The following is a 14,329-nucleotide window of genomic DNA, read 5'->3' on the forward strand; positions in this document are numbered from 1 at the left end:
TGTCTGTTAGCTTTATAAGAACTGGCATTTAAGTCTGACCACGAATAACACCAGTGAACTATGCATTACATAATCGTCCCATTATCAGTCAGTGCTCTGAGATGGGTGATTCAGCAGTTAGTGTGTCCTCTGCCATGTATTAGGCATCCAATCAGCATTCAGGACTGCGGATCTTGTGTAGAACCAGCCTTATCAAATGGCAATTTTGGGGGTACTTGGCAATGAGTTTTTTAGTGGAAGAGTTTCGTAGTATATAAAATAAACATTTGCCATCCCACCGCTGCATAACAGTTAAGAGGTAAGAGCAGACCTGACTCAAGGTTATTACAATGGGAAGATATCAATACACAACAGGTTTAATTCTTAACACAACTCAGAAAATACATATGTATATAACCAAGAAGTAGAACTGAAGTCAGTTACTGAGAAAACTTCAGGGTAAGAGAAATTCTGGCTAAATGAACTAAATAGAATTCTCTCTCAAGCAGGCCAAGGTGAGATGGCAAAAGATTTCATGGCTCATTCTATGTAGAAGACGGAAGAATTCTGAGCAAACAGACTACTGAGTTCTTGGCAAAATGCCATTTCACAGCGAAAGGAAAGGTCAGCAGGTTGATTTAAGCTAGGTGAACTAAAGAAAACTCTGGTCATTGACACTAAAATGGCTAATAATAAGCATGAAGTGAATAATCAATGAAGAGAATAAAATAGGATATGAGGAGAAGCCCGCTCACTTTATCAACAAAAATTATGGGGAAAAGGGCATACAGTGTAGGGATAAAAGACTCCAGACTGAAGCACAGACTTCAGCTTTGCCTCGTCCCCCTTCACTGTTAAAGCAATGCAATCAAAGCAGCTGCCTTAGATGCTATTGGAACTATGAAACAAGAGAGCCATTTTCAACCTTGCAGAACAGCTCAGAGGGAGTCACCAATAATTGCTGGACATATTTATTGTTTTCTCTGTGGGCTACTGTAGTACTATACAGTTGTAAGGAAAACAGGCCAGGGACAGGAAGGGGGAACAAAGTTAGTAGGATGCATTTGTCTTTCATCTCTACAAACACAACGCTTTGGGCTGAGCAATTAAAAATAAGTGGGAGGAGAGAGATACCATACTAATTCTTTGGCATTTTAAACGAAGAAATTTTATGTTTTTACTATAGAATTATCAACACTGATATAAATAAGTTGCACGTACAAAATGTCAACGCAAGTAAAACACACAAAAAAAATAAAATATCCCTCAAAAAAAAAGTTTCAATAGAAATTGGGCTAGGGCTCACCACTATGCAAACATGAGTTCAGAACCCCAGAACATGCATGGAGAGCCAAGCATGGTTGCCTGAGTCTGTAATTCTAGATCTGAGTATCACAAACACCAGGACCCCCATGTATTTGCTGGTCATTCCACCTAACTCAGTCTACCCAATTGGTAGGCTCTGGGCTCAGTAAGTACCCTGTCTCAGCAGGAAAAAAAAAGGAATGCAATAAAGTATGTAGTTGTATCAAAGAGTTCCTAGCCCAGAATGGAGTATAACAAAGGCTCATTTATTTGGGGATAAACTCCCAGTAAGGGTAGCGATCCGAAGTCTCTACAAGCCCTGGGAACTGGAACTGAGTCTAGCAGAAAAAAGGAGCTGTGCACACACACTTTCCGTCTGCACTTATACTACATGAGAGCACGTCCAAAATGGGCTGGCTTCTTAAAGCTATCAGCTGAAGGAGCTCCCACAGCAAAAGTAAGATCCTCAGCCCTGACTTCTGACCTCCATATGCACCAGCACAATTGTGCGCAGACAGACCATACATAAACACATACACATAATCTTTTAACAAAAGTATTAGTTAAAAAAAAGAAAATACCTTCAGTGTTGCCACTGCCCAGCTTCTTTCCTGATCTATCCAAGATGGAAGTTGATCACGAATTCTCTGTTGAGAGTCCTTCAGTAAAAGCAACTTTCCTTAATGCATTTGGTAAAACTCAATTTTTTTTTAAAAAAAAAAAGCATTTGAATAGCTATTTTTGTCAACACAAGTTTGAAAACAAAACTTTTTTTTTTTTTTTTTTTTTTTTTTTTTGGTTTTTCGAGACAGGGTTTCTCTGTGGTTTTGGAGCCTGTCCTGGAACTAGCTCTTGTAGACCAGGCTGGTCTCGAACTCACAGAGATCCGCCTGCCTCTGCCTCCCAAGTGCTGGGATTAAAGGCGTGCGCCACCACCGCCCGGCAGTGAAAACAAAACATTCTATATACTATATTTATTAAGTCACAATGGTAAAATTCCATGTAACACTGTTAGAGAGAAGAAGCCCACTGATATATAAACATGGCATTCATTGTGTGTGTGTGTGCTTAACCATCTAGGGGGGCCTGGAAAGTAGGTGCACAGAGCTGCCCCTTCACAGGAAGGAGTGCATAGCTGTTGTCTGCCTGGAAAGCTGCATTCCTGCCTTGTGCCATCTGTGCCGCCAGACCCTCCCTCAAACCCTTAACATACGCTTATTTTTATCAGTCAGTCTATAAAAGCCATCTTTATGGAAGCTGCCACGTGTACTCTACAGAGATTCAATATAGTCATGTCCGGTCTTCATATTGTTACTTTGTTCCTCAAGGAGATTTATTCATGCTTTATTATGCACATGGGATTGAGTTCATTATCACTGGAAAAGTTTTCACCAAATTGTGTTGTGCTTAAATATGCCTAAAATAAACTCAGGGTCAGACTCCCAGAGTTTGAAGCAACACCGGCTACTTAGCTGTGCTGAACTGAACTGCTTTCTTACCTCCCGTGGATGCTACCCGGCTGCTTGTGGTGATTATGGAGAGCTCCCCCCCCCCGCGTGCCCTGTACAGCCCAGAATGATGTAGATTATGTTGGACTTTCAGTGTATCAATTTCACAATAATTATCTATTATTTATTTAAATTCTGTATGTTCCAAACAGACTTATTAAAGTAATAAAAAGTAATTTTAAAGCTTCAGTTAAAAGAGAAAGCATTAATTTTGCTAAAGATTATGACATTTTTCTTAACACAACATACAAGTTCTGTGAAAAATAAGCAGTGTTCAAATCTTAGTATTTAATATTTTTCTCTAAAAATGTAACTTTTCAAGGCCTAAAAATATATTAAGCCCATTTTACAGTAAGTGAGCACAGGCCAGGACACACTCTTCTAATAAAAGTATAACTCAACAACAGTTTTAAACTCCTATGATGCAATTGTATTTCATAAACCCCAAGGCAAGAATGTTTTTCCCAGAGGGAAATGACATTTTTACTTACAGCTTTCCGCAGCATGTCTCCAACAACCACACCTGTAAACGTGTCCCATTCCTAGTGAATAAAACATGAGGGACACAAAGAATATCAGAACACAACCAGCCAACATTAGCTTAAATTTCTTATAGGACATCTTTCAATACAGCTTCCTCAGAACAAGAAGAAAGCACCTCCCACTTCTGCAAGCAGGTCAGCATTAGGGAGTCATGTGTACTATACATGAAAGCCACCAGAGGGAACAGTACTAAGACACAAACACGTGTGTACCTTGTGTGGAACACTCACCATCCAGACCAGAGGGAACTGTACTAAGACACAAATGCGTGTGTACCTCGTGTGGAACACTCACCATCCAGACATTTAACTGTTGTTTTTCCATGCACCACTGCTCACTCATACACACACAGTGAAGTCTACCAAGGTTAAAACTTGTTTGTGCTGCGGAAATTAAGAAAAGTATTCCAGGAAGGCACAATAGGACATAGAAGGCCTGAAAACATACTAATTATAGTTTTCAAAATTATATGAAGGCTAGCTAAGTTGATAAAATTATTAGAGCCCAGTTAATCAATTCAGGAAAAAGTGAGCAAACGAGCAACAACATGTGGAATTAGAAATGACAAGAGAAGACAGGTAGAGCTGTGAACATGAAAATTCAGAAGACAGTTACAATCTGACCAGGTAGAGCTGGGAATGACCTGTGCTCTTTAACTATCTGATATGAAAATCCAGAAGACAATTACAATCTACCAGGTAGAGCTGGGAGGCAACAGATTGGACTCTCTTAGCTCCCCTTCTACTCAATTCTCCATCTATGGTATTCATACAGCAATAAAAAGAACATTAACACAATTCTCTTTGGCGGTGGTGGCACACGCCTTTAATCCCAGCACTCGGGAGGCAGAGGCAGGCGGATCTCTGTGAGTTTGAGACCAGCCTGGTCTACAAGAGCTAGTTCCAGGACAGGCTCCAAAGCCACAGAGAAACCCTGTCTTGAAAAAAAAATAAATAAAAAACTTAGTTCTAGCTCCAGTGAGTATCATATTAGATGTGGTTATATGGCAGACCAGAAAAAAGATGCTGGACAAAGAACACGACATGACCCTATGGGCTCATGTGATAACTGTGTACCCCACCCCCATTTATCTGCTGACTCCTGATAGGTGAGCGGTGGTGACAAATGACACAACTGTGCGCCCATATTACCACTTCCCCTTTCTCAGTTGCTCTACTTCTGGTACCCAGCCCGAGTAAGTGCACCGGGTTCACAGTAACCCAAGCACCCTGGGAAATTACTTAGACTCCTTCCTTTCTGTAACCTGCAATCCTAAGTGTAGATCAAAGAAAAGACCTTCAAACAGCACTGTTGAGGGAGCTGCGGGGCTGCGTTCCTGCCACCCAGCTCCCAGCCACCTGGCTAGCTTATGCCACAAAATAACGACACACAAACTGTATTCATATAAACACTACTTGGCCCATTTCTATTAATGGGTGTAGCACCACAAGGTGCGTCCATCCTGGGTCAGAGCTTCATCGCGTCTGCCCTGGAGAGCAGCGGCCTGGCATCTATCTGAGGCGTCTTACCTCACTTCCTCTTCCTCACAACATTTTGTTCTGTTTACTCCACCCACCTATGTTCTAACCTATCGGGGCCAAGCAGTTTCTTTATTAATTAACCAATGACCTTCCTCCATCACAGCACCTCACACCCATCACTCAGAAAAGACCAGCTAATGTGCAGACAACTCCAGTCTAAGTCATCTCTAGCTTAAGAAAACCCTGTTAGCGGATTTCTCTGTAGTTCCAAGATTTCCTTCATTCAATAATACTTACATTTTCTTGAAAAAGTTCAGGATGCATACCTCTAACAAAATGCAAAGCAAACATCAACTGGTCAGCCTGCAAAAAAGAACAGGGTTACACTTTGCTATTTCTTAAGTGTCTTTAAATTTTGGATGATATTGTTCTATAATTGGGTTTTTTTTTCACCAGTAATAACAAGTGACTTCAGGTTCTACACACAGAAAAAACAAATATTCAAACTGTCTCTTTATTAAGAGAATAAACATAAACAGAATATTAACAAGATGATTAAACACATGACTTTGGTGTCTCTGTCACTGGGTTACCCCTTACGACACACATGCACACACACACAACTCACAGCATTTATTGTATTTGTCCACTCAGAACACTACAGTGACATCACGATACAGAAAGCAGGAAACCTTCTGCCACTCTACAAGCCTCCAATCACTCCCTGGGATCTGAAAGCTAAAGCTAATAACCACAGAGCAAACGTCACCAAACACTGGTGAAAATGTGTGGTCAGCAACAGTAAGGTGCTTAGTCTCCTCCTTGCTTTCTGGTTACAGGTGCTATTTTCACTTTAGGGGACAACATGGAATTATAGTGTCATATATCCTAATGCAAGGTTGATACATGTTCTACAACCAGACCAGCCACAATCTTCTTCCATCATTTTTAAAGGTGGAAATGGCAGAATAAATCATTGTTTGATGTCCTTCTGGTTGTCTAGTTTTAATGATGAATCCCTTAGTCACAACAGTTAACAAGGATGTCATAAGGAAGAATCAAGAGTCAAAAATGAAACAAAAGCCACAACATAAAGAGGGGGAGAGAAAGCCGGGCGGTGGTGGTGCACGCCTTTAATCCCAGCACTCGGGAGGCAGAGGCAGGTGGATCTCTGTGAGTTACAGGCCAGCCTGGTCTACAAGAGCTAGTTCCAGGACCGTAACCAAAAAAAGCTACGGAGAAACCCTGTCTCGAAAATAAAAAAGAGGGGGAGAGAAGTGTAAGTGGAGCACATTATTTCCAATCAAGTTAAGTAAGATTACAGATGGATGAATCAAACTAAGAAGTTTTCAGTCGTTTTTTAAAAAGAAATTTTGTCGTCATCCACAATTGAGCAAATATTTTAGATTCATAAAATCCCTCATTGCCTTTGCTCAATCTTAGTTCAGTGTCAATTTATCTCAATATGTTTATGTTCTGTTAGAATCTATTCCAAAAAGCCCAATGAACCCTACTGACTGAAGGAAGGAAGATAAACAAAAGATGACCAGGACACTGGGTGTCCACCACATTCCATTCAATTACATACAACACTCCAGGAAATAACTAAAGGAATCCACTGGATGAGGGTTAGCATAGTGTGAGTCTTCATAGAATGTAATAGAACAAGTTCATGTTTGTACTCAGTGTTTCACTGGTCATCCATCCGCTATCAAGAAATCTCAAGCATCAGCATTAAGTAGAATGCTTTTTAATCGCAACTTCAGCACCCTCTACATCCAAGTAAAGAGAAGTTAATTCAAAATCTCTTAGAACTATATAGTCCTATTGCAGGAATTAAATACACATATGGTTCTTACTTACCACATCAATCTGGTAATAACACTCAGACAATGTCAGACTTATGGCAAACTGCATAATATTGAAAAGGAAACACACATCAAAACTATTCTTCTAATCCTATAATTCTCAAGAACAGTAAAAACTGGAAGCTACCAAATCTAAGGCTATTCTACAGTAGTCAACCCTTTCAAATCTATTCACTGAGAAGTGCCAAACTCCTGGCACCCAAGGGAGAAAGCCCTAAGCCACGGCAAAGGAGATGAGACAGCACAGAACTCAAGCCTTTGCTCGGGACTGCCCCTAACTTGGACATTTTAATGGGTGACTCTATGCACATTTATGATACAATGAGGAAGAGAGGGCAGACATGAAAAGACCAGAGTTATCTAAGTTGAAGAAAACTGCCTAAATTATTAAGACCCACTTCAATAGATTATAAAGTTTTTAAGAGTATAAGTTATTAGTTAATAATCATGAGGTATTAGTAATTGTTTAAAAACAATATCCACCTGAATGATACTCAAATGAGCAAATTCATTTAGAAAGGAAGGCAAGGTAATCTACACAGAAAATACAAAAGGAAGAATGATTTGGGAAGGTCATTGGTTAATTAATAAAGAAACTGCTTGGCCTGATAGGTTAGAACATAAGTGGATGGAGTAAACAGAACAGAATGCTGGGAGGAAGAGGAAGTGAGGCAGATGCCATGCCTTCCCTCTCCGGGGCAGATGCGATGAAGCAAGCCGCCAGGTCAGACATGCCAAATCTTTCCCGGTAAGACTGGTGCTACACAGATTACTAAATATGGGTTAGGCAAGATAAGTCACCACCTCATGGTGCTACACACATTAATAGAAATGGGCCAAGCAGTGCTTATATGAATACAGTTTGTGTGTTGTTATTTTGAGGCATAAGCTAGCCAGGCAGCTGGGAGCTGGGCAGAGGGACACAGCCCACAGCTCCTACTACAGAAGAAAAATTTTTCTTTCTCACCCACAGTTCTCTCTACATGTGAGATTTTTGAAAGCAGTATTGTACAAGGAAGAGGTAACTTAGGGACATCTCTCCCAGAGCTCCCCTCAGCGCTTCCCTCAGAGCACTCTTGAGTGCTCCATCCACAGCTCCTCCCAGTGCCTCTCTCTAGTACTCCCTCCTGCTCCTCCCAGAGCTCCCTCTAATGCTCCCCAGTGCTCCTGCCAGTTTCCCCTAAATCTCCTCCCAAAGTTACTTCTCAATGCTCACCCTATAACTCCCCCTAAAGCCCCATACTCCCTAATGCTCCTCCCTACTGCTCCACAACAACACTCTCCAAGTGTTCCTGCCAGCACCGTCCCTCAGCCTTCCTGCCCCAAAGTGCTCTGAAATGCTGTTCCCCTGCCCTCTTTCCCATATCCTCTCATCACAGAGGAAACCTATACACACAGTTTCCTTTATCCCAAAAGATTAACTGGGGGTGGGGGGGATACTAAAAGCATGAGTTACTTCCATGTAGTTTTATTAATATGACAAGTTTGGGGAAAACAAATATATAATTTACACATTTCATTAAGTAAGTACTGAAATAAGTGTCCTGACCTGAAGAAAGTGAAATGGCACAGCCAGTCACCTAAGTAGAAATAGCCAGGCAGCTTTCTCTATTTGGCTCAGTTTAGTAAAAGTCCACATTACCTGCTACAAAACAGATCAGTCATTTTCTGTTCCCAGTCAACTTGCACTCAGTTTGATGGACCTGAACACTTGTCCACTGGAGCCCACTGCTGTCACCAACATGAGGGCAGAGCTGCGTGAGTGACGCTGTGGCAGGCAGGGTAGCATCAGGCAGGCTGACTGCTACAAACCAGAAGGCTTTCACAAGGACATGAAACCACTTCTGCCCTTATTAATGCTACAGTATAAATTCTGAGGAGTATATCTCATTGTTTATGACTGATGCAGCTTCTCAACTTTCACTATTATTACTCAGACACTATGGAATCCTGAAATCATACTCCATAGTAACAAAAAGGAATTTTACAAAACAGACATTTTATTTATTAAAAAGTATCTTACAAATTGTATTTTTAGGACTTGCCAATTGTTCCCGACAGATTAAGAAAGCTCAGAGTAGACAAGAAGAGACTCTGAGTGTACACTGAAGGACTGAGCCAGCTTCCTAGCCTCTCTCCTACTGTGACCTTCTAGAAGCTGCTTAGCGTGACCTCAAGGTATTTTTAAAGGATAAAGTGACTTCAAAGAAGCCTCCATAGAGTGCACTGAAACATTAAATTATATTGGTGCTAAAACTATCCCTTTGCCAATTACATTATACAATATATGGCATGGGCTTAACAGCAAAGAGCCTTAATTATCACAAATAAGAATAATAATAAGTGAAATACAAAAATACAAGCCGAACAGAATGATAAAAGTGGAGTTAAAAAGGAGAATGTTTATGGTATTTTTAGTTTTACAACGTTTTTCCTTGAAAATTTCAAAACATCTACCTTGATTCTATTTACCCCCAACTCCCTCCCACCAATTCCTCTCAGCCGCTCTGCAACATATCTATCCCAAATTCATGTCCTCTGCTGTGTGTGTGTCCCCCAGTTTGTTAAGCATCCAAAGAAAGAGGTGCTTTCAGCTTCCTGTGGGTAAGAGTACCAACTAGTTCAGATGTAAACACACAATAACAAGAAGCAAGTATATCCCTTAGACAAACAAATAAACTTTTATCCAGAAATCTACTGAATCAAAATACTTAAATCTGCACACAAGACAAAGGTACTATGCACAGTGCAGCCATTCGTAATGGTGAAAAATGCAAGGGAATCTTACTGTCCTGTACCAGAGATGTCTACAAGGACAGAGTCCGCTCACAATTCAATCTTCCACAATGTAAAATCGAGGTCTAAGGGGGCAAGTTTCAGAACCTTAGTGAGCCATAAGGCCTTTGGAAAAAAGGTACACTTCCCACTGAAAGAGGACTTCTGTACACATGTGCAGAAGTTCTGCACTGAGGGTCGGCTCTGCCTCAACTAACACAACACAGCATTCAGGACTTCCTGAGTCTGCAGCACTGAACTATGCTAACAGCTCCTTAAACTCGGGTGCCGGACTTTGTGGGATCTCTTTATGTTGTGAGCTGATCCCAAGGACTGGCTCTAAAGGCCTAAACTTGGTTCTTAAGTCTCCGGAGTCTCACACTGAACACTGTTCTAGATCCTTCCTCAGAGGAAGACATCTTCAGAAAGTCGCTCTTCATAACTCAGAAGCCAGCAACTCTCTGCCCTGTGACTCTAGCAGCAAGGTAACAAATGCACCACACAATGCAGGCTGGAGGTTTAAAGGAGAATGCCCTACAGGCTGATAAGTTTGAATACTTGGTTCCGCAGTTGGTAGAACTGTTTGAGAAGGTGAGGCCTTATTGGCGGTGTGTCCCTAGGAATGGTGGGCTTTGAGGTTTTAGCTCTCTCTGCCCCCTGCTGGTGGATTGCTGTAGCACAGTGCCTGTCTGTCTGCTGTCACACTCCCCATCCATGATGGTCATGGACTCTCACCCACTGGAAATGCTTCCTTTTATAAATTGTCTTGGTCATGGTTTTTCTTTACTGAAAAGTCACTAAGACACCAGAGGACACTAGGCAATGCCTAGAAACACTAGGTGTTCACAAATGAGAGAAAGAGGAGGGCATGTTATTAGCAACTGACAGCCGCTGGAATGGTGAATATCTCACGGTCACAGAACATGCCACTTCACACAGACATGTCCCCAGATGATACTAGACCTGAGGATGAGGAACCTGGGCTGGGAAATGACACGTTACCCATGGTTAGCCTCCTTTTTAGTAAGCACAAGACCACCGAGGACATGTGGTGTAGGAGTTCCTTCTGTTTGTGTGTTGCTTTCATTGGTTAATGAAAAAGAAACTGCTTTGGGCCTGACAGGGCAGAACTTAGGTAGGCGGAGAAGACAGAAGTAAATTCTGGGAGGAAGAAAGCAGAGTCAGAGGAGAAGCCATGGATCCTGTGCCTGAGATGGATGCCGGTTAGAATCTCTGGTAAGCCACTGCCATGTGGCAATACACAGATTAATAGAGATGGGTTAAACTAATATGTAAGAGTTAGCCAATAGAAGTTAGAGCTAATGGACAAGCAGTGTTTTAATTAATACAGTTTCTGTGTGGTTATTTCGGGTGTAAGCTAGCTGAGCAGATGGGACGAACAAGCAGGCCCTTCCACCTTACAACAGACATGCAACTAGCCTAGTGTCCTCACCTTGTCTTTTTTCCTTCTGGCTACATTTTGGTATGTAGTGAGAAGTTAGAGTCTGTCAACACAACTGCCCATTTCAATGACAGAGGAGTGAGGAGCAGTTTATATTTGATGAATCGTTACCTTAAACAGGCACCGGCATATATATTCATACACCATATGCTTCAGTGAGCTGACAAGAGACTGGATTCTCTGTTCTGTATTTTCAGAGTCCTGTAAATTAGAATTTGAAAATCCATTAAGAAATTTAGAAACATTTACATATATTTTATAGCTGAATAACTTTTAAAAATTATTCTTCAGACTCAAAGTTGGTTCTGAAATAAACATCCTTGTGCACAAACCCAAGAAATTAACTAAATAAATAAGTACATTATATTGTACACTAATGCAGTATTTTATACTATGTAATTTCTTTAAATTTATAAAATCAAAGGTTTAATAAATGAAGATTATAATCAATTTCAAAATAGAATAAAAATAATAATAAAAAAACTCCCAATAGTACTAGTTCAACTACCACACATCACTCTGATAACAATAGCATTAAAAACACAACCTATTTCAACATGAGGTGAGGATAATTAAAAGACTTGAATCTGATTTACCAATTCAGCTCCGGTGGGATAAGCTTTAATATGAACTCAGAAAGTTGTACAAAGAAACCCACACCTCCAGTGCTCAGACTGACTCTGGAATTGTGTTCTAGATAGCTGTCACAACGTTATTGTACTTATTATTATCTCCACTGATTTAGAAAAATTAGGACCATCGAGATGAGTGGGTGAAGGAGCCTGCTGCTGAGGCTTCCACACTGGATAAGGAGAAAACAACTCCTTAGTGTAACCTACAAACGTACGCGCACACACACATGTATACATACATGCACACACACACAAATGCACACATACACTCAAAATAAACAGATGTGAACTAGACAAAGAAGACAGGGTTGACCAGCTGGAAATGGGGATAGAGCACAAGAGTTCTACAGACCACAACACTTCAGAAGTCATTTACAGAATACATGGATTGTAAACTTCAACTCTGGCATTAAATTAGACTAAGCAGCTTATATTTTTGTGTTTATAACTACAGAAAAAAAAGACTGGTAAAATAATTGTAATGGTTGAGAGAAATGGAGCTAGGTTTCCAGTGAAAGGTGTGGAACTGGCACACATTAACTGTTTACCACGCAACCTCACATGGGAAATGAAGAATTAAACTGTTAACGACTGTTTACTACATAACATCACACGGGAAATGAAGAATTAAAATGGACTTTATTCTAAAACACTTATAAGCTAGAGCTTTTTACTCTATATTTATAAAATTATATAAAAATAAATTTAAATGTGCATATAACTATACACATGTACACATACATGGGTCAGTACTATCCAATCAAATATTATCTAACACAGAACAACTGTTACTGAGAAGTATACATATTTACTTCTTTACCAAAATGTTTCAACCAACACAGTATTATAACACCCTGTTTGATTACATACTGAATAGCTTTCAATTTTTAAATACCTGTCAAAACTAAAGACCATGCTAATAACATTTCAGAGTTCCTTATCTTCTTGAAATCTACTATTTGTCTTATGGGAACTATATACTCTCGTGCAGTAGGGCTCTAAAACAAGGAAAAGAGAATTTTCAGAATCCAAAAGGCTGAATGAAGAGCATGTGTGGGGCTGGAGAGATGGCTCAGTGGTTAAGAGCACTGCCTGCTCTTCCAAAGGTCCTGAGTTCAATTCCCAGCAACCACATGATGGCTCACAACCATCTGTAGTGAGGTCTGGTGCCCTCTTCTGGCCTGCAGGAATACACGCAGACAGAATATGGTATACATAATAAAAAGATAAATAAAAAAAATGTCAATATCTGCCAATTTAAAAAAAAATAAAAATAAAACATTTTAAAAAAAGAGCATGTGTGAAGAATCATGTGACATGCTTTATTGGCTAGCACACAGATCACTATGGCGACACTGGCAGATGCACACACACTAAGACACATACCAGAGAAAGGCAAAAACTACACAAAGACACTCACGGCTGACCTCAAGGGTGTGTCTACACAAAATCGGCACAAAAATGGCATACTGCAGGAAATGGCCACATAACCCACCACAGCACTGCTTACTCCCAGTCTCCTGGACACCCAATGTCTACCAGTTTCCTGGGTCACTTTGGAGATCCTCATCAGAGTCATGGTGTGTAAACCTTAAATGTCCTTATGACCTTCAGTTGTGCAAATACATTCTTTTCACAATGACAGAGCAGGCTAATTTTTGCTGGCAAAATCTTACCCCAAAGCATAAGCTCTTTATTACATAAAACTTTACTTCAAATTTGAGTATATAAACAATATCAAAATAATATATATCAGTGGGATAGGTATTGGGAAAAATAAGATCATCGTTTACAATCAAAGGACTATATAGCATCCTTGGTGAAAATACTAAGCAGTCAACGCCAATGAAGATTCTCTTCCAAAACAATAAAGAAAGGACAGCATTCTATCAAATGCAAAAAACATGAGTCACAAATTTGATGGTCTTGGTTTTGCAAAATTATTTTTTTAATTAAGTAAAAAGGCAGAAAATAAAGTAAAAATAGGTACAACACATTACAAAAGTGTAAGGTTCTTAACATGTAAGGAAGTCTGAAAATGTGTGTGTTTGTTTGCTTGCTTTTGTTTTTCAAGACAGGGTTTTTCTGTAACTTTGGGACCTGTCCTGGAACTAGCTCTTGTAGACCAGGTTGGTCTCGAACTCACAGAGATCCGCCTGCCTCTGCCTCCCAAGTGTTGGGATTAAAGGCGTGTGCCACCACTGCCCAGAGAAAGTCTGAAAATACTAATAACCTAAAAAAAAAAAAAAAGATGTAGAAACTGTGTTCAGCAAGAGAAAAGTACAAATATCAAACACAACTACATTTATTTTCTCACAAGTGATTTGTGACAGCAATTCAGAGTCCATACATGCCCAGGAGCACGAGCATGGGCAGGAAAGCAGCTGTGCTGGCTCCTGTACAGACTGGAAAGGCTTCATAAGCACAGCCATCTACCAATGGGACACATTTCTGAAGAGTATGTAGTCAGTAGTCATCAAAGAGCTTAGTAACATGCATTTTCCCCTCAGCTACCCAACTCTAAGAATTTAAGGAAAAATTAAAGATACAAATTAGGGTGGGTTACTTACACGTGTCCACAGCTGTTTTTAAGTGTGACACTCCAATTCCTGAACAATCCCATCACTAAGAGGTGGTGTCTACTTACTTGTTTTGAATATAAACAGACTTTTAGTTGTTTGGCACAATACAAGTCTGCAAAAATGTTACAAAATGTGATTCCACTTCTGTCTTATTCACCGGAATATATTATTTGGTTCCCGAAGTATCATATAAG

General features: G+C 40.2%; 1 protein-coding gene across 4 annotated transcripts in view; it reads right to left on the reverse strand.

The window, feature by feature from the left end:
• The window catches only part of Dync2h1 (dynein cytoplasmic 2 heavy chain 1), a 218,578-nt gene that overhangs the window by 71,248 nt on the left and 133,001 nt on the right, over positions 1-14,329 (reverse strand). For all 4 annotated transcript variants that reach the window (XM_057766375.1, XM_057766374.1, XM_057766373.1 and 1 more), the window contains 4 exons: positions 11,033-11,122; positions 5,114-5,179; positions 3,284-3,334; positions 1,866-1,943 (listed from right to left, as the gene is read on the reverse strand). In XM_057766375.1, the coding sequence (XP_057622358.1) occupies positions 1,866-1,943; positions 3,284-3,334; positions 5,114-5,179; positions 11,033-11,122 (285 nt within the window). The remainder of the gene's footprint in view (positions 1-1,865; positions 1,944-3,283; positions 3,335-5,113; positions 5,180-11,032; positions 11,123-14,329) is intronic.

This window comes from Chionomys nivalis, chromosome 4, assembly GCF_950005125.1.
Source record: "Chionomys nivalis chromosome 4, mChiNiv1.1, whole genome shotgun sequence".
In the NCBI taxonomy this organism is placed as follows: domain Eukaryota; kingdom Metazoa; phylum Chordata; class Mammalia; order Rodentia; family Cricetidae; genus Chionomys; species Chionomys nivalis.